General features: G+C 51.2%; 1 protein-coding gene across 3 annotated transcripts in view; it reads right to left on the minus strand.

Moving 5' to 3' along the window:
• PLXNA4 (plexin A4) overlaps positions 1-21,118 on the minus strand; it is a 363,413-nt gene that overhangs the window by 65,769 nt on the left and 276,526 nt on the right. For all 3 annotated transcript variants that reach the window (XM_039243559.1, XM_039243563.1, XM_039243570.1), the window contains 4 exons: positions 20,467-20,581; positions 9,615-9,815; positions 2,158-2,254; positions 1,552-1,742 (listed from right to left, as the gene is read on the minus strand). In XM_039243559.1, coding sequence (XP_039099490.1) covers positions 1,552-1,742; positions 2,158-2,254; positions 9,615-9,815; positions 20,467-20,581 — 604 coding nt within the window. The remainder of the gene's footprint in view (positions 1-1,551; positions 1,743-2,157; positions 2,255-9,614; positions 9,816-20,466; positions 20,582-21,118) is intronic.

The raw sequence follows: 21,118 nt of genomic DNA on the forward strand, positions 1-21,118 counted from the left end.
CCTTATTCGGAGAAAGGGTCTTTACAGAGGTAATCAAGTTGAAATGAAGTCATTAGGGTGGGTCCTAATCCAGCATGACTGGTGTCCTCAAATAAAGAGGGAATTTGGATGCAGACACAGGACGATGACAAGATGGGACGCAGGGAGAAGACCCCCTGAAAGCCAGGAAAGAGAGGCTGGAGCAGGTCCTCCCGCACAGCCCTCAGAAGGACCGGTCCTGCCCACATCTGGGTCTCAACTTCCAGCCTCCAGAATTGAGAGACAGCAAATGTCTATCTTTGAAGCCACTCCGTCTGTGGTACTGTGTTACGGTAGCCCCAGGAACCATATGGTGGGGTCGCTGCGAGGACGGACAAAGTAAGGGATAGGAAACTGTTGTGCAGACTGTGAAGGACCACAGCAATATCTGGCATGATTAGATTATTGGATACGTGGGTGTTTGTGAAACTCTGCACAGAGCCACCGGTCTCTAGGTATGGAGGCAAGATGGAGCTCCCTTTCCTCTTTCTTCCTCTGGTCTACTCTGCTCTGTTATTAAAATCAGCAGCCAATATAGCAAGGAGGCATTGAGTTCCTACAAGGTGCAAACACTGTGCTAGAGGCACAGAGGGCGCCGCTGCTGAGACATGCACGCCTCTTCTTTCTTTTACAGGGGAGCATGGCGGGAGGTGATGCCTGCGGGGACTCTCTGCCAGGAGTGGAGAGTGGGGAGATGAAGGCACTGGTGACCTAAAGAAACCCCAGGGGCAGTGATCCCCTAGGCGTAGACACAGATGGCAACAGCCTTAACAACGGTGATGACGGACAAGTGGGAGGATGGTGAGATGCCCGTGGGCTGGGCACGGAGCCAGCATTGTGCATGATTTGAGGCTCATACAATCCTTGTAACTCCTCTGTGAGATGGAGCCTTAGACCCCTTGCACAGGTGAGGAAGCTGAGGCATGAAGGCAGTGTCGAATTAGCCCCGGGGTACCCAGCACCTAGCTGGCAGAGCTGGGACTCGCGCCCTGTTCTCTGCACGGTTAGCTCTGCCCTGCCTCTCACTCATCTTTACTCCATGGCCCATGGCCCCTGAACTGTGCTCCGAATCCGTTTCTGCCATCTACCCGCTTAGATCTTGCTTTGAGTGAGTCCCAAGATCTCACCGTTGCCACCTTCTCCACCTCCCGGGGGCTGGGCGCTGTGCCCTGGAACCCCACGCAGCCTCTGCTCGAGGTTGTCCCTGATGGAGCTTAACAGCCTCATCACCCAGATTCTTAGAGGCAAAGGGAGAGTGGCCAGGACTTCGAGTCATTTTTGATACTGTCCTCAGGGAGACTCCCACAGGACAGTGGAGCGCTTCTCTGTTTTCAACCTTCCTTGGTAAGGGAAACACCCCTGGACCAAACCCACCATTTCTGGGGGAGCTGGGCAGGAATATGAGGATGCTTCCAGCCAGCCGTGGCAACCAATGGGGTGGCTGACACCATGGCGGGAGATGGCTGGCGGGGGCCCCGGCCATGGCAGGGCATGGCTCGGCCATCTGGAGCGGCCCAGAGGACCACGGCTTACCTCTGTGATGCGGGGGTTGGTGCACCTGCTGTTTGCACCCGACAGCTCCAGCCACGGGCTCTCATGAACGGGGCAGTGCTGCCGCAGGGTGCACTGGCCCTGGCTTTGGCACCAGCCGCACTGGAAGTCCGGGTCCGCCTTGAGGCACAGCCCACAGCTCTCCCGCATGGCTCCACACTTATAGAGGTGAACTGTGGGTGAAGGACAGAGTGGGGGGTGGAAGGGGATGGGACTGTGAACAATGAGTGCAGTCCCAGCCTCGGATCATGAGACCCAAGCAGCCGTGTCCCTTTAGCCATTCTGACACAGAGAAGAGCAAAGGAGAACTTCGGCCCCAGGGAGCAAAACTTAACCAGAAACGGGGTCTCCCTCCAGAATCAGCAGGGCTCTTGCAGCCAGTTCTACTCACTCTGCCACCCCCAGGGTCACTGCCCATGGTGGCCCTGCACCCGAGAGGTCATGGAGCTGACCTCAAAGGCTAGAGGGAAGGCTCAGAACCAGAAAGAGAGGGTCAATGGCACAGGGATGGGATAACATGTGCCCTCAAAGGCAGGGCCGCCACCTCCCTCTGCCCTGTCTCCCCAACCCGGGGTCCACCTTCCACACCTTTGTTCTGAGCTGGGTTGTCAATGTTGAAGTGCCCGTTCCACACAACTGTCAACTCCACAGGCAGATTGTTGATCTCCATCCCTTCATAGGAATACTGCAACCAGGTTGGGGGTAGGAAAGAAAAAAGCTGGGTCACAGAAATTTCTAGGGAGAGCCAGCTCTTTTGGCCTGGAGCCTGCGAGGCACTCAGGGCTAAGGACCTGCCATGCCTGTGTTTGAGTGCATGTGTGGGCGCATGTGTGGGAAGCATGGCTGGGGGAACAGGGTGGGGGTGGAGAGGGCAGGATACTAAGGCAGGGGAGGGACCAGGTCTGGATGGGACACCCATTTGGAATACAGATTTAGGGCAGGTTAGTGCAAAGCGACTCAGCCCCCTTCCATGGATGCTGGCTCATACCAGCGGTGGTTTCCCAGCTTCCTCCCTCACTGTCCAGGGGGAACCCCGTCATTAGGCGCCACCAGGCCCTTGATTCAACCTGGGAACATTAATTCCTAAGACAAGTTCAGAGGAGGTGGGTGCTTTATCAAAGACCTAGAGAGGGCTGATCAATTCCCAGGCAGGGGTGGCGGGTGCAGGCACTGGAAATGAAGGGGGCGCACTCTTCAGGGGCTGAGCTGATGGAGGTTAGGAGTCAGGAGAGCTGAGTGGGGCTTAGAGGTGGGGTGGGAAGTCCTGTGGACACCCTAGAGGCCAAACCCAGGAATCTGGATCAAGACTCCAAAGGCATGTGCTGGCTCGAAGAGGCCAGGCCCCAACTCTGTAGCTGCCCGTGGAGGAGCTGCCTCTAGGCCTGGACAGGGTCCCTGCGGGGTGCTGTTTCCCTGCCCAACTCTCCTTGGAGTCAGTGCCCCACCTGGCTGGGTCTCATCCTTGGGTCTGAGTGCTCCAGGGGAGGGGGGATATGGAGGGAACAGGATGTGCCAGCCCCCCCCCCAACTATCTCCCCCCACCTTCTGATAGCAGACACTTCTCAATCCCCAGAGAAGGAGGGTAGGTGGCAGGAACTCTGAGCCTGCCCAGGGCAGCATTTCCAATCCGTACCTGGTGATTTTCTCATTATTCCACCAGATTCTGCCCTCCACAGGGGGTGAATGGAGGAATGGAACAGAGACAGGTTCTTCAGAGGAGGGGCTGAGAGCTGGCAATTTGCTAGAGGGGTTCAGTCCAGGAGACCTGGCTCGAAGTGGTGTTTGCAGAGCCAAAGGCTCTTTGAACTCAGTTGAAGTTTGGAGGGGCTGGGGTGTGGGGGTGTTGACGGATGTTATGGAGGCAGCGATGCTCCCTCCCCAGAGCGAGTGAGCTGCTAGCTTCTCACTGAGAGGCTACAGAACCTTGGGAATGCACAGCCTGGGAGGGTCTCAGGCTGCAATGGTGTCACTGCCTCTGGAGCCTCTCCATAGAGACTTCTAGAGGAGATGTTACAATCCTAATCTGGGAAATCACCCTAAATTCCCGAGTTATTCCTGAGAAGGCGCTCCAGTGTGAATATATCATGACACTGTCCTCGTACACCATATAAGTGGGAAGGTGTCCAGCCTTCTTCAGGCTCTACCCTGGCACTCCCAAATTTTTCACTAACTCCCTGGAGACATGTGCCGAGGCCAGGGAGCCACATTCAGTGTTGTGGTTGGCTCTGTACCATCCACACTCTCATAGAATCTCCCTTGTGACCCATGACACCAGGGCCTGGGCTCAAGCCATAGAATAAAGCAAAGCTCCCCAGCCCTGAAGAAACAACCGCAGGGACTTTGATGATCGCTTAACTCAGCTGGTGACTCATAAGCCCTTTGCCATGTAGTGCAGTTGACCAACTCCCCAGGAATGATGTTCTTTGCTTCTCGGTCAGACTGGGCACTTCTAAGGCATCCTGAGCTTTCTCAAAAAACCTCCTCCTCTCTAGACTAGTGGTTCTCGGGATGGTCTGTGGGCCACTTTCATCAAGAATCACTTAGGGGGCCTAAACGCAGATCCCAGGGCCTCCCCCTGCACCTGCTGGATTGGAAGATGGGGATGCATTTCAAACAGGCAACTCTGCGACTCTAGTGCTGCATGGAGTTAGAGACTCACTGCTCCCACTCCCTGCAGTCTGCTAGAAGCAGGGGACAGTGGACTGATGGTGGAGAGATGTTGTAGGAGCCAGAGACAGGGTGGGAGAGAGGAGGGACTTTTCCAGATCTCTCTCCCATTCCCTCTCCTAGCTAAGCTCCATTTCGTCTCCTTCCCATCTCTGTTTCCATCTCCCTCCTCCAAGGCCCCAGTGCAGGCAAGCTGTTAAGGGAAGGTGCTAAGGGCTGGCTTGAGGCTGTTCTGCCTCTGCCTCTAGGAGGGATGCCGGTGGTGCCTAAGTCAGGATCCAAGCCTGCCTCCTGCTTCTCAGGCCTGGGTTTGGCCAGGATTCAGCAGGTGGAAGCAGCAGGTGGTGACCAAGGGCCCCGTCAACCACAGATCAATAGAACCTTCCGGCCTCTCTCAGAAAGGCCCTGAAACCCCCGAGACATCAAGGCAAAACACTCTGCATATGTATGCATGTGTGTCTGTGCACAAACGTGTTCACATGCAGCTCATGTGAGAAGAGCTCAGGGCACAAATCTGTATTGTCTGAGTGCTCATATGCGCGTGCACACGAATCTGTGCACGTACCGCCACAAAGTGGTTCCGCAGTGACCGCCTGTGTGAATGTGAGCAAATGATGGGAGTCTCAGTTTCCCTGTTTGTGAAGTGGGAATTACGAACAGTGCAGACCTAACAGGACTCTTAGGGCTCGAGGTAACCGTCCCATGCTCTGAGCACAGTGCCTGTCACATAGAATAAGCACTCAAGTATGACTGTGTGTTTCAGTCTGTGTGTATACATTTGGGGATGCCGTCCAAAAATATGCTTGTGTTCCCTGTGTTTATGTTTATGTGAAGTAATAATAGCAGGCATTTATTGAGTGTTTATGCACCAGACTCTTGGTACATATGGAATGTATGTGCATGAGCATGCTTATGTGTTTCGGGATGCATATGTGTGTTTACATGCATTTCATTTTTGAGGAAAATTGAAAAGACTTCAAGGATCAAATATGCTGGGCATTGCTTTATCTTTTTGTCGCCCGTTCCTGGGATCTTGACTATGAAATATTATAGAAGCCATTAACCCCTGGTGCTCTCCACCACCCCCTCCATCTCTAGGGAGGTCACAGTAATTCCTGGAGGTTCTTTCCCCATGACCTGCGTTCTGCAGCAGGAGGAGGCTGACAGCTGGGTGGCCTGGACCACTGGCTCCCATCCCCCAGGACCCCCACCTCTGCTTCATTTAGCCTTTATATAGCTCTCTGCAATCAGTAGGCAGTTAATCTGTACAAAACCCAGAGCTAAGGGGAGAGTGTTTCAGGCTCTCAGGGGCCAGGAGGTTAAGTGTCTCAATCAAGGTCTGGCACACCACAGTGCAGCTAGGGGATGACGTTGCTCATTACCTCAGGAAAGCGTGAGCCTCTACCTTGTCAAGCAAAGACAAGACCTATTTAATTTGGACATTCTTTCTGCTAACCATTCCCTGTTCTGAGCTCAGAGATGTTCTGCTGGAAAATTCTACCATTCAGGCGGACAGATCTGAACAGCCAACAAGCCTGTGTTATGTTCCGCGTCCATCCCCAGGACCCCAGACGGCTCAGCAGACCCCTTCCCAGCTGAGTTCCAGGAAAGCAGGGAGGGGGCCCAGTTACCTCCCCATCCTTGTTCTGCACCTGGTAAACTGGGACACCGAGAGGAGATGGGCAGCCACTGTGGGTCAGTGGAGGCTGGGGCTGAAGCTGGCTGCCCCCTGCGGCCCCCTTGCTCGCGTGATTGCTGGAGCCTGAGAGGCAGGGACCGGGCACTATTATTAGTAGCACTTGTCATTTCCCTGGAGCCTTGGTCTAAAGGAGGCCAAGAATACCCATGGTTGCTCCTCCCTCCAACTGCTGCCTGGGAGCTGCTCTGTTTTCCTCCCACAGCACCCCCCTCGGGCTCCAGTGATGGCCCAAGGCCTGTCCCCAAAATGTGGTCTGGAGACAACCTGCCTGCCCGCCCAGCTGGCATCACACCATGCGCAGTTTTCCTGTTTTTCTTCTCTGTTCTCTGACACCTCTTTGTCGCCCATTTTCCTCTGTCATCACAAACTCGGGGGTTTTGATGGGTTTCCTCTGTCCCCCTCCCCCATTCTAGAAAGCTCAGGGATTTAGGAAGTGAAACAATAAAACTCCTCCCACAGTCCTGTCTGAGGCACATCAGACCTTGTTCCCAGGCAGAGCACCAAGGCTGGGTATCAAGAGCTCAGTTGCTATTTTCTGCCCAACCTTTGATTGAGGGGGGTGTGTTATGAAGCTGGGTTGAATTTCTGAGTTTGCTATTTACTTGCTGTATAACCTGGGGCTGGTCGCATGCCCTCTCTGGGCTTTAGAGATCCCTTCTGTCACAGATCACCAGTAGACAGCCTCTCAAGTCTATTCCTGTTCTGGTAGTACGTTGTCCTCTATAACTATGGTAAAGGAGGCTTGCCCCTGATGGTGATCCCAAAGTTTTTTAAGGAAGTCACTTGATGGCAAGTGGTATCAGTATTAAATGCCCAGAATAGCATTTAAACTGAGATCCCTGGAAAGAGAGGCTCCTGGGAAGAGCCAGAGATGAGCCCTCCTGAAGTGTGGGATATTCCAGCAGGTCCTCGTAGATAGAGGGAACGTTTCCTGGAATCTACCCTTTGTGGGGTACACTTCCTGTCGCCTCACGTTTTAAGACTTTAAAATGGTCCAGTCACAAACTTTCTCATCACCTTCCTCATGAGGGTGTTGAAATAAGAAAGGCCAAGCTGTTTTGGGAGCAGCAGCCTTAGTAAGATGCTGCAAACCGGCTGGTGGCAGGTGGGGGACCTCAGACAGACTCTGAGCACCAAGGGCCAGCATTCGGGGTGCGCCTGCCCCACCTCCTGCAGGGACGGCAGGGGATGTGCCAGGAGCCTGGGAGTCATGTCCTCTCGCAGGTGGTCAGAGCCTGGGGCCCCAGGCCTTTGGCCCCAGCATCATGTTTCCACTGTGGTCCTGCGGACCCAGGAAGTCTCCTGGAAGTGGATCTGAGGTTGACCGCACCCCTGCATCCAGGAGGCCAGTCGACCAGGCAAGACCCCTATGGGGTCCCTGGGGCCTCTTGGGGCTGAAATCAGACTTGACTGCAGTGTCCTGGGGCATCAGACTCCCAGATGTGAAATCCCTGAGTAAGGAGCAGTGTGTGATTAGCAGATTTTGTAAATCCCAAGGATTCGACATCAGACAAGTAGATGCCCCATGGCACCTCCCCCTTGTCCCCATGGTACTGACCAGGATGCCAACATAGGCACCCTGCGGAGGCACCCTAGACAAGGGGACCCACCCCGCCTGTCAGGGATGCTGGGCTCCGTTCTGTGCCTTTGTTCCCAGGAGGCTCCAACTTTACTCCCACAGGAAAAAGATCGACATGTCTAAGGTTACACAGCTAGTGAGGGGCAGGGCTGAGCCTGGATTCAGGGTCTCCTCCTATGTCACACTGCCTCCCATTCATCCTTCCTGGTGCTGTGGCGACTTCTATATGGTGACTGTATTTGGGGATGTGATATAGGACCAGGAGAGTCCTGGACAAAGCAGTTCATGGGAGCCCCTCACTCTCCCTGTTGGAAAAAGTCTAGGGGTAAATGAAGCTCAGAGAGGCCCACCTACTTGCTCAAGGTCACTCAGCATTACAGGGACTGAACTGGCAATTGATGTCCCAACCCTTGAAACCCCAGATGTGTCCCCACAGCTCCCACATGTACATCTCCCTCCCGTCCTGACCGCCAGGCTGTTTGGCAGATTTCTGTAGCATTCCAGATTAAACCTGCAAGCAAATGGGATATTAAACACCTCCTGTTTCCTCATAAATCCTGAAGCCAACCAGACCAGCCCCAAGGGTTTGGCTCAAGTGATTCTCCCCTAAATAAGTAAGTGCCTGCGGGAAGAAAAAGCCTGAGCTCCACATGCGAGTCAGCGGAAGGCAGATAGGGGTTTAAACGACGTAGAAAAGTCTGTTTCATCAGAGACACTGCCCCAGGGAACCTGGTCCCAGAGGGAGGACAGAGTCTATGACCTCTGATGATGGAGCCCTTGTTTCCCCAGACACTACAGGCCTGGGCCTCATGGGCCCTGGGCTTCACCTGGCTCAGTTAAACAGAAAATATAGCAGCCTGAGTTCATTCTATAAACTCCTTGGTCAGAACTCAGTGCCTTGGGACCCATTGCCTTTCTATGTACCGTCCTCAGCATTTCTGAGCCAGGCCTGACTCAATGAACAAGCTTCCTAGGGGCCCCATTGCTCTGACTGTGAGAGCAAAGTTGGAGCCTCCCGGAAACAAAGGCACAGAATGGAGCCCAGCAGCCCTGACAGGTGAGGTTACCTGCAGGGTGGGTTACCCTGAGGCACATGGAATTTCAGCCCCTTCTCAGGCCTGCCTATATATCAAATTTTGTATTTATTACATCTCATTCTTAAAAGAAGGTCCCCCAAATTGTATAAGTTTCAGCCCCTACAAAGCTGCCCCTGCTTCTGGGCCTCCAGTTTTTCATTTGTACAGTGAGGAAGAATATTAAGGTATCCTACAGCTTGAAAATGTTATGAGTCCATAAGCCTAATGCTTGTTTCTGAGTGTCTGGGTGCACAGAAGTGGCCCAGAAAGAGAATGAGAGAGAGAACAGAGCAGCGGCTGGGAAGACCACAACGTTGGGACAGGAGCAGCCACACAGGAAAGGTGATGCATCACTAGGGCACACCGAACGGTACCCAGGAATCAGACGATCGCCATTGGCAGCAGGGGGCTGCTGACCTGTCTTTGGTCGGGCATGGGCCTGATGTGAATTTTCTAAACATCAGGCAGGTTTGTGCTGATCCAAGCAGCACCCCTCTGGCTAGCTCCATCCTGTTCCACGGCTCCCTTTGCAGATGCTTGGTCTGTCTTGCTGGGAAAAGGCCTCTGTGCAGGTATAAAGGGAGCAGTGGGCCTCTGTGGGCTCAGGTGGGCTGCTCAGGTCAGCCCTGGTAGGAAGACAGGGCCCAGGGACTCCAGAGCTTGTCTCATGAAGGATGGACAAGGATGTTCCCGGAGCCTAGCACACCCTGCAAATACCTCTCTCCGCCCACAGACAGCACTTGGCAGCCCCATGGCTGGTCTGTAAGCCCCTGCCGCTGCAGCCTCTGCCTTGGGCAGATGACCCCTTTCACCATAACCATGGGCAGACAGACCTCAGAGCCTAGCACTCCACTGGGGCCGGCGTTAAGAGGCAGGGCCGGGCAAGTAGGGTCGGGGGGAGCAGTGAGGCAGGTGGCTAGATAGTTTTGTGGGTGTTCAGGGAAACCCTGTAGAACTGAGCTGATGTGGGGGTGAAGGAGGGGGGCTCAGGCGGCCCGGGGGCAGCGGGGCTAGGGGAACTCACGGAGGTGTTCTGGCACTGCACACTGGAGCTGTTGAAGCGCAGGGCGGGCACCCTCTGCTCGCTGCCCTGGATGTTGAGAATGCATTCATACCCGCGCTGCCCAGACTGTGGCTGGGGAAGGTTCTTGGCCTTGAGAGTGATTGGCTTGATCACCTCCACGGGCACCAGGATCTTGTCCACTCGCAGCAGCTGGGGGCAGTCCTGGAACAGACAGCACAGCTCAGGCTGGGGAGCAGGAAGGCGAAGGTGCAGGGGCCTCTCCAGACACAGCCCAGATGTTTGCCCTGCTCCACCCTCCCTGGGACACACCCACAGAAGGTTCGGGGCACTGGGGCCCATCCTCAGCCTCTGTGCAGGAGGGAATGGGCCCGAGAAATCCCAGACTCCACAGTCACCTACTGGAGGCCACCTCCCACTGAGGTCTCCTGCCCTCTTCAGTTTCCAATTTAACGCACTCCAGACTCTGATACTCCTGGTTGCCTCTTCCCAGCACCTCTCCGACCCTAACAGAGACAGACTCTGCTGCTGGGTGTCCCATGTCCCACTTCAGTTTTAGGCCACCAAGAGTTGGGACAGAGAGACCCACCGGAGATACCCACCAGCAGTGAGCTGTGGGGCCCAGCTCTGGAATGTGAGTCTGGACCACAGCAGGAAGGTCGTCCATACATGGCTGAGGTTGGCAATTGGGAATTTTCTAGAGTAAGGCCCAGAGACCTTTTAAAATCCAGAAGCTTCTGACTGTACTCTGAGGTTGGCCGGACCCCAAGGAAATGCCCCTCAGAGCAGACGCACATGGAGAACCTCTTAAATGCTAGCAATGAGCACACTCATCCCTCAGGCTGAGTGGGGCCCAGAGGGCCTTGGGGGATGGGAGAATGACTGGGCCGTTTTTCCCTGAGGCAATCAGCTCTGTCCAGGGAGGGCTGGGGGGGAAATGGGGTCAAATATGGAGTGTGAGTGCTCTGTCCTCTTTCCGGAGGCTGGTATGTGGCTGGGTTCTGAGGAGTGGGGTAGAAGACAGTCAGTATGCCAGGCCTGATCAGCATGGGCAGGAGTGAGGCCTTCTGCAGACACAAGCAGGGCCTGGGTCCCCCCAGACAGACCATCCCCCAGACTCCTGCTGTGGCACTGTTTGGGGCATGCTGAGACCGATGGATTAAAGGCATGGTACACACATCCTTCCTGAGGATGCTGTCCTCCGCAGAGGCTGCTGGCGCCTCGCCCCTGCATGCATCCTCAGCAGAGTGGAGCAGAAAGGAGGTGGATGGGGAACAGCAGACTGGAGGGTTCTCAGGCAACAGGGAGCTAATCCCTGCTGGGTCTGAAGGTAAACACGAGCCCCCTCTGTCACTGAAAGCTGGAAGGGAGAAGACCTGCACTCTAACGCCTGCTGAGCTTTTGAAAAGCTATGGAACCCTGAATCCATCTCATCCCCACTTTGAGACTCCACTTCCTTATCTGTCAGTTGGATAGGCTCCAAGGATCCATTCAGCTCTTACCAGTCCTGATTCCATGATTTGGGGAGGTCTTACCTCTGTCCTTCTTGATTACCATGGACCCTTACCACAGAGGAGCATGTGTCCTTTAATGGCAAGGGCCCATTAAACTAACCCCCTCTCTTCTTCAGGCTGCCCATACCTTTGTTTTAAAAAAAAAACACAAAAAACAGGTAGGACAGGGGCAGCAGATCAGGCAATCCCACTTCTGGATATATACCCAAAAGAGTTGAGAGCAGAGACTAGAACAGATACTCATTCACTTATGTTCGTAGTAACATTATTCACAACAGCCAAAAGGGGGAAGTAACTCAAGTGTCTGTGACTGGATGAGTGAATAAACTACATGTGATATATACTTACAATGGAATATGATTCTATCTTCAAAAGGAAGAAAAAATTTGTTATTATTAGAGAGAGAGAGAGAGAGCAGGGGAGAGGGGCAGAGGGAGAAAGAGAATCTTAAGCAGGCTCCACAATCAGCATGGACGATGCTGCCCAGCATTGGGCTCGATCCCAAAACCCTAGGATCATGACCTGAGTTGAAATCAAGAGTTGGATGCTCACCTAACTGAGCCACCCAAAAAGGAAGGAGATTTTAACACACAACATGTATGAATCTTGAAAATATTATACTAAGTGAAATAAGCCAGTCACAATAGGACAAATATCACATGATTCCATTCATATGAAGCACCTAGAATAATCAAATTCATAGAGACAGAAGGGTGGTTTATGGGGGAGGGGAAATGGGGAATTAGTGTTTCACGGGGACAGGGTTTCGTTCATTTGGGGAAGGTGATAATGTTCTGGAGATAGATGGTGGGGATGATTGCACAACAGTGAATACACTTAATGCCACCAAACTGCACTGAAAATGGCTAAGATGGTAAGTTTTATGTGTGCATTTTCCACAATTAAAAATAAATTAAAACACAGAGGAGCAGCAGGAGGCAGGCCAGCAAGAGGGGAGAAGGAGCAGAGCACTGAACCCGGCATGTGGTCCTGAGGCTGTAAAGCTCACAGATCTCCAGTGACCTTGAGGTCCCACATGGAGAGAGTCTTAGAAGCTCCATCCTGTGGCCCCTGCCCCGGCAACTTGAGAATGCAGGACACGTAGAAGATAGGGATGATTTAGTGAATGAGATGAAGTTCAGGACTGGGGCAGAAGGTGTGTGATGGTGGAAGATCAAGAGAGAAGATCCACGGAAAGCAGGGAGTTTTGAGCCAGAGGGTCCCGACTCCACTCCTCCCTTTACCTGAGGCCCTGGGCAGCTCTCCTCTCCTGAAAGCATGCACAAGCCTGACCTTCCCTTCTGCTGCCTCCACATCTGCCTGTGGTTGCATGTGGAGTAAGAGAAGCCCTGGATCTCTCGCTCCCATCTCCTACAGCAAAATGTGGCTGCCCTTGAATGATGTTCAGAAGGTGTCTGGATTCTGAGAGTCCTCTGGACTAACCTAATGGATCCCTTCTACTTTGCAAAGGGGAAATTGAGGCAGGGAAAGGAAAAATAATGGCTCAGTATCAGCAGACATGCTGGCAGCTGAAGTTGAATGCCAACCCACTATGTTTCCTTCCCTTAATGAAAGAGGCAAGTTCCTACTGGGGCCGGGACCCCCTCAGGATGGGGTGGTGGGTCCGGAAGGATCTCCCTGAGCACAGCAGGACAAGGGAGCTGCACACCCTCCTGTGGGGGCTGGGACTTGGCCTCCAGCTGGGCTGTTTCTAGTCCAGGATGTGGGTAGAAGCATAAGCCCCTGTATGAGTCTCTCTGAGGCTTGGCACACGTTCTTTAATGAGTCCTGATTGCCAGTGGCCACACAAAGACCTAGTTTGCATATAAAAAGGTTGGCAGGTCTGAGAGTAAGTTCATTAATAATAATTGGAGAGGCCCAGGGCTGGGCCGGGCCCATTTTCCTCTGGTGGCACTGCCGATTGACCCTGGTGTCCTTCCTAATTGAAATGTAAAATGGCAACTTTTCCCTAGGCAGCAAGGCATGAAGGGACCATTGCCACCACACTGCCCTTTCCTCCCACCCCAGGCCCTCAGATCCTGACCTGCCTCACACTGAGATCCCAGGTACAAAACCACCTCTTGCTCATGGGAAGGTGCAGAGAAAGCTCCCTGTTTCTCTGTGACTGTGTCTGAAGACCTCACTTCCCAGCACCTCCGCCTGGGGCTCAAACAATCACCTCTGAGAGTCCTTAACCGGAAGAGCCTGGTTGGGGAGTCACTGATCTCTGAATGCAAGGCTATCTTCCTTCTGCTAACTTCAGAGTCTTGCAAGGACTCTATAGTCATTGCTTGGCTTAACTCCAAGTGGGGATTAAAAGTTCCTCCTCCAAAGGGCTTTTGGGGGTGAGGGGAGGTGTTCCATGAACTACCACATATAAAGTGTTTGACACACAGGGAGCAAACATTCAACAAATGTGTGTTCTTTCCTCATCTACTGCCTGCTGAACCCAGGTCACATCTTGTCCCTCATCTACTCCCTTTTCCTACATCACTTCCAAAGGCTTCATCTCCCCTGATACTACCTCTGTGCTTTTCCATAGACACCCCATCAGCTCCCACTGTCCAGCTCTTCCCATCCCTTCTAGGATTCAGAGCCTGACAACTTCAACAGCTTCTAAGTGCCCCAAACACAGGGGGACAGGTAGAGAGGCCCTGGGTCCATCGATTGCTTTCTAACAGCAGTTCCCTCTTTTGGAAGGTGACATACTACAGCTGCATGTTCTAGATGTTCTGGGACAGAACTTCTGCCAACCAATCACATGGCCTTGGGCAAGTCCCTCAGACCCTCTGGGTCTCCTCGGCCATGGAATGGAGAAGCTGGTTTGGATCCAGTGGATTTTATGGTCTTAGTTCTATTATTAACCCAATAGATGAACCATGACACATCACTTTGTAGCCTTTCTGAAGCTCAGTTTTCCCAGCTCTGGAATGGGGTAACAATGCCTGCTCAATCAGGTGGAAGTGCGGCATTCAAAATATCAAACAACCGAAAGAACACTGGAGGGGTTGGAGAGGGAGCCTTTGGAAGTGACCATTTATCTACCAGTAAGGGAAGTATTTTAATATTTTAATAACCGGCACATTGCACGCTGGTACAGTTGTATAAGTGGCATGGCTCTGGTAGGCAGTGTGTGATGCTGCTATGAATCTAGCTAACACGGTACAAGGGGATCAAGGATTCAGTCCAGGGCACATTTCACCACCTCCATTACCTTCCACATGCTATCCCATTTGTCATCTTGCTTCACAGCCCAATGTGCACTATCATGGCCATGTTCATGGTAAAGGAATCAAGGATACCAATGCCCTCATTCAGTTCCCACAATGACAACAAAATATTCTCATCAGATCATCTTACTGACTTTTGTCCCCAGACCATTATCCAGCCCCCAAATAGAATTCCCCCAAAACATAATATTCTTCTTCTTCTTCTTTTTTTTTTTTTTTCAAGGAAGAGATTTCTCTGAAGTAATGATGGAAAAGACCAGCTCTTGGAGGTGGAGAGTACCTGCATTTAACAAGATTATTTGGAGACCGATGCATGCATTCAGAACCAGATTCCCTTGGAGGCTGTTTTGCCTGGGGCTACATTCTGCAGTTGTAAGAGCTGAGGGTTGAGAGTGGCTGTGGTGGTGGGAGGTGCAAGAGAATATTCAGGGTCTTGGCTTTAAGGAGGTGGCTCTGGTGGGCTCCAGGTCGACTGTTCAGCCGCACGCACATTTTGGTTTTCAGAGAAATGCACACAGAAGTAAAGACAGCAATGCTAATTGCAGGGAGCAGGAACATCAAGCCAAAGTATGAGAGCACAAAGATGCCTTTCTATCTACCATGTCCAGCATGTCAGTGGCTGCTTTATACAGAGGTTTCATTGCATATTTAAATAATTTAACAAGGACATAAAGCACGCTGCTGAGCTGAGAGAGAAAAGAAAGACTGCCCTTAGGGCTGGTGCTGCCTGGGGAGGCGGGTGGTAGGCTTGTGGATTTACAGCCCCCGGTGTGTGTACAAGATGAAGGCTCTAATTTTCCTAGTTGTTACAGCAAGATGGGGGAAATGTGAAGCTCTGGAGGAGGCAGGGCAGGGGCGGCACCTAGGGGCAGCTAAGGAATAAGTGATTTGAGGGGCACCCCTTGCCACTACTGTCACCTCAGCCCCCATCAATTCCAAAGAAGAAACCAGCTTTAGCCCCAACCAACCCCCCAAATTTACACTCACCTTCTCAGACCCATGATGCCCAATACAAAAATGTAACACGCCATATATTTTCTTGCTGTTCCCCAAGTTTATAATGCCATTAGTGTGATCTACGATGGCCTGGTTTATGGAGAGAGCAAAGTAATAATATAGAAAGAAAATACCCATAACCTCTAGGGGGGTGGTGGGGCAGACAAGATTGATGGAAAGTGCAATTGTCTGGAGAAATGGCAACCTAGTAATGGAATACTGGGGTGGGGGTGGTGCATGGACTGGAAGCAAGTTCTTTAGCTGGATTTGGCTTTGTTTTCTCAAAGGAAGGTGAAGGGCATGGCAAGGATGGTTTTTATCCCTTGGGTTGGGCCCCAGGAATGGCTCCTCTTGCCAGAATCACTAATAAGGTAGATGCCCCGACTTCTCTCCAGAGTCCAGCGGCAGGTAAATGCCCTTGGCCTGCCCTGTCTCAGGACACGGGGTTTATTCAGCATCAGGGTCAACAGCAGTCCAGGGGCTGACAACACTTTGGTCTTGGAGAGATTGGCAGATTTTGTGATACCCATCTTGTCCGCTGCTTCAAATTCGGGGTGTCAGTAGGGGATGTTAGAAGAACCTTTCAAGCACTGTTTCAGAAATCAAAATTCATTTTGCCTCTTCTGATCTTATACCTGCTCTCCGGAGTAAACACTGGTCGAACTTCAAGAAGAGAGAGGGTCTGCAGGAACTTTCTCTCTGAGCCTGTGCACTGTGGGTCTCCCTAGCGAAGCCCATCTGGTCTGGCTCCTAGGGAAGAGCTTCAGCTACAGCTGACTTTGCATTCCAGTTTAGATGAGAAATAATAGTACAATAGTGTATGGAGGATAAATACTTGTCAGTGCATTTGTTTTTCCATGGAAGTTCACCTTTGCTTCCTATGGATCACTGTTATTATGTGCACAGGCCTGATGGGGTTCAGGGGTGGTGTGGCGGAGCCTGGGGATTCCAAAGCCACTCAGGGACCAGAGGCCCTTCCTCCTTGGTGGACGTGGGGTCACAGCCCGGTTAATGGCTGCCCCTGGGAAAGGCCATTCCATTGGGAAGCAAGAAGTCTCTCCTGACTTTGGGAGAAGGGCTGAGCACAGGAAGTTACTCACCCTACTTCCACTTCCCTTGCCTTCCTTCTCTTTTCTTTTTGGTACCTAGGATCTGGCAGCTGATCTAAAGACCCAGACTTGTTATCACAATGCCATCATTAGCTGAAACAAAATCATTCCTTGTAACCGGAATATAGTTACTACAAACAACATATGTTTATTGGGCATTCTGTTTCTAATAACTGTAATTATGCTAGAATAGTTGCCATTAATATAATAACAACAATGATCGACCAGTTCTCTGTTCCAGACCAATAACTTCACCTGAATGCACTCTTTGTTCAGGGGGAGAAAAAAAAAGAGGTAATTCAACATCCCTGGTGATCGTCAACAAAGCCAGTGTTGAAACTGGAAGACGCATGGATGAAAGCCTTCCTGGGGATAAAAGATGGTGCTGGGGAGATGAAGAGCCACCTGGCAGTCTCCCTCTTGGCTAACAAAAGGACCCTGTCTGTGTCCCCACACTCAAAAGTTGAAAGGAAATGAAAACCCAGGGACTTTCAGAAAAATCTCTGGGCCTGGGCCTCACTCTCATCCTGTGGGGATAGGTCTGGGTCTGGATGTCCCCTGAGGCTGAGGGGGAGCCCCCCTGGTAGGTAGAACAAGGGGACTGCAGCCTGGACTTGAAACTTCATCCTATAAGACCACTTCTTAGGTATGGACCCCTCCTTGGTGCTTTTTGGCTTATTTCCACTTATAATTAAAGAACCTTAGAGGTCACGGAGACCAACAGTCCCATTTTACTCATCTCTCAATCTAGACTACAGATCTACACACTTTGAGACCTCTCACAATGCTCTACATATGGGAAATGCTCAGGATCTGGGTAATGCAGGACTAACATGACCTGCAGTGAAGCTTCGAGTACCATGCTATGAATAAGCTCTTCCCCTGGCAAGGAGAGGGGACACTTGTGTCTGGGAGCTTCTATAAAATCACCTTTTAAATGTGTAATTTTCTTTGTTACCCCTTATTCTTGCTATAGCTCTTCTCAGGGACTAAAACATAGAGAGAAAAAAACAACAATGACATAAAAAAAAAATTACCTTATTTTCATTAGGAGCCAGGGCTTTCTTTCTAAGCTTGAAGCACAATGACCTCCTTCCACTGACCCAAATAGCTAGATCAGTCAAAAACTCACAAATATTTATTATTTCTTTTCCCTTCGGTACGTTTCCCAGGATGCTACTGCTACAATGCCCATCGTGAAGTGGACAACTCGGGCTTCTCCACTACATTATACTCAAGATGGTCCTAGTATTGAGGTGGGTAGAAGGCAGCCTCCAAACTTGGACCAGAAACACAGACTTAGAGCTTCCTTTTCTTAGGATAAATAAACATCCAGGAAAAAGAGGAGCAAAAGTTACTTCCACTCAATGATGTGATAGGGAGGCATAGAAGCCTCTCGCTGCAATGGTCTGCCAGGCTCACCATAACACAGACTGGGTGAAATGGAGAGTGTCTGAGGGTGGCAGTGGTATGTTACTTCATCACCACCCCCCATCGGCCGTGTTCCTTCAGGCCTTTTGCTTTCTTGGGGGCCCCGGCACCATGTCCTCTGAGATGCCGTGACTCTCTGCCAGCCTTTGCAGAGTCAGGGGCAGGTGGGGGGTTGTGCCTGGCTGGCAATCTGGGCGCTTGAAGACAGCGTTCTTCTGAAGGGAAATCTGAACTGCCCTGGGAAACATGGTGGGTTCTTCTTTTGTTCTCTTCTAGTTCTTTTTTCCTCCTTTGGAGCGGCAGATGCAAGCCGCTTTTGTGTATTTAAGAGACAAAAACTTGGGACAAGAGGAGCAAACAAGAAAGAAAAGGCAGAAATTTGAAAACCTCCTTCAAGGTAATTAAGTGATTAGGGGCCTTTGAAATCCACCAGATCACTCAATTGTTTCTACTTTCATCTATTTTATCCTTGGGCCTCTCCACACATGAAACCTTTGCCAGATACACGGGTCCAGGAAGTCGGAGAGAGGCTGAAAACCTCTTAGTTTCTGCTCCCATCAAGTCATCTGCAGGTTCCCGAACAAAGTAAGAGGTTTCTTCCTGGGCCCTCAGTCCCTGGTCTTGGTGGATGAAGGGGCTTCTTCAGACCTTCTTCTCCTGACCCCATGGCCAAGATAAAGGCTCAAGGTTGAAGAAACTGTTACAGCCTTTTATCAGGGTCTTCATGCCAGAGGTATTGCCCCTTGGCTGTCAAACCCATGTCTGTCCTACGAGCTTTAGATCCATTTTCTCTAAAGAACAGAATCGACCATACACATTAGCTTCATGTTCCTTTTGAAAGCCAACATGTACTCTCTTTCCTTCTTTTCCCCATAGAAGGGCAATCTAAGCATAGGTCTCTTTTCTGGATTATGATCCAGAATAGCCATTGGTAGCCATAGACAGACCCTGCCATAGAGGGAGAGGACTTTATGTCTGGAGACTTCCACAGCCTCTTCTTTCTTTTCTTTGTTCCTCGTTTCTTTCTTGTTTGTTCTTCATGTCTTCCCTCTCAACTGGGATCATCCCCTCCCCTCGGCAACCTCACCATTCCTCGCCTTTACCTCTAGAGTGAATTGCTCTGTTCACGCTCTATCTATAGAACTCCTGCTCAGTCATCAGAGTCTGGGAAAATGGGATTTGGAGCTTGGGTTTTCTCCATGCCAGGCAGAGTTCAGTCATTTTCCCCTTGGGCTGGCAGAACCCAGTGCAGCAGGTGTTGGCAGTGGGGAGTACAACATTCTTCCCTGTCAGTCTCAGAGACAAGACAGCTTCCCTCCTGCCATTAAGGTTTGGCCAAACCTCCGGAGATAGAAGTCTGGGACAAGGGCACTGTGATGGTCCTCTGTGCTCACCATTCCCCTGTGGTACCCTAAACAGCTTTTATGCTTCCTATACCAGGACAATCCTCTGCTCTCAAAGCTGTGGGGTTTGCCACATGGTCATGGTACATTTGTGGATATGCAAAGTGGGCTGGAAGGTACACTCAAGGCTGGGGAAGGGGGTGAAGATGTTAGAAACTGTCTGAGTCATGTTGGCTGAGAGACCGTGGGCCAGGCTGGCAGCTCTGACCCCGCATTGAGTGGGGTCTAACCAACACTGTGTATACATACAGAATCTTTCTATTCTAAATAGCAACATTCCGAGGCAATCACTTTGTTCAGTCCTACTGGCCTGATGGTTGGAGACACACAAGCACCATAATGGTTGAACAATAGCAGACTTTTCCAAAGTATCTTTATACCCATTATCTTTGAGGTGCTTGCCCACAAGCTTACATCCTAAGAAAGGCAATGGCATAGGCATAGAATATTCCTATTACAATGATGAATAATGTTCAAGGATGAGAATAAAGATTGGGAGAGACTAAAAACACAGCTTCTTAACCATGAAGCCAACTCTAGTGATACCCAAATGGGACCGTGCAGCAGAATCACCAAGTACTGAGCCGATCCCCAGACTTTCTCATCCAGTTGGTCTGGGGTGGAGTGCTTGACTTTGAGTTTCCAACAAGTTCACAGGTGGTGCTGATGCCACCAGTCTGGGAATCACACTTTGAGAAGCACCACTCTGGCTGGTAAGTTGACCATTCATTCTTTCTTGTTTCTCTCTCCCTTTTACCCAACTTGTCCTACTTGATCTCAGATATGCTCTGTGGACAATGTTCAGAGGGACAGCCAAGGAGTCTATATATTGTCTTGCTGCAGACTTACAACTATTTCTATCACATACACACTCATCACTCTGGAATTGTTCTAGAACTCACCTGGCATGTGGAGGCGCTTCATGGTTGGAGTGACTTGGAATGTACCTTTGCCTAGCTCAACCTCCAGGACTGACTCAGAGCCCACCAACCCCAGCACAGAGCTTTGCTTGTTTACTGCTTTCATGAAGTGGTCCCTTAAGAGTTGGGGTTGGGGCGGAAGCAGGTGTCCTGTAGGATTTGCCTCTGCTTTCTCTTCTTAAGGGAAGGCCTGCCCTCCATGCCCCATGTTCAGAGCAAGCAGCACTCACCACTCTAGCTGCCAGGACCTACCTCAGGCAGCTTCACTCGGCCTTCCTGGAAGGAACAAGTCTTGGGGTCATGGGTACAGACGTGACGGTATTTACACCAGTGGCAGCGGTATGGGCTCTCAACACAGGACAGGCACCTGAGCACAGAGGAGGAAGAGGAACAAATTACAGAACCTGGGTGAACCCAAAGCAGAGGGTCTAGGACTCTTGGCTTTAGAAAGATATTTTTTAATAGTAAGAGAAACCACTTTTAAACCCTCAGGAAGGGCAGATCTGATACAAATCTGGCCCTTTTTGCACCAAGTTCTCAGGATGCCCAGAATCTGGGGCCTCCCCCCACCCCCAACTCAGATGGTTGAAACCTTAATCCTCAAGGGCCTAATCAACCACCCTCCATCTCCACAGGATGGTGACCTCTTCTGTTGAATTGGGGGACAATCAGATCTGAAGTAGGGGGTTTCATTCAGGGGGCCCATATAAGTTAGTGCAAAGAAAGAAATTGACTTTTAAGTCAAATTGACTCTAGGTTCTCACTGTCAAGGACTCACATGGTCCCACCTGGGCAGTGGAAGGTCCTGAGGCTTCTCTCTTAGTGCAGTGGGTATCTGTACAGTTGGCAACCCTGCTTCTACACTTCACCCCCACAAAACAAAGACACTTTGTAAGAGCTCCTT

This window comes from Hyaena hyaena, unplaced genomic scaffold (genome assembly GCF_003009895.1).
Source record: "Hyaena hyaena isolate Hyena2069 unplaced genomic scaffold, ASM300989v1 scaffold_8, whole genome shotgun sequence".
Classification (NCBI taxonomy): Eukaryota; Metazoa; Chordata; class Mammalia; order Carnivora; family Hyaenidae; genus Hyaena; species Hyaena hyaena.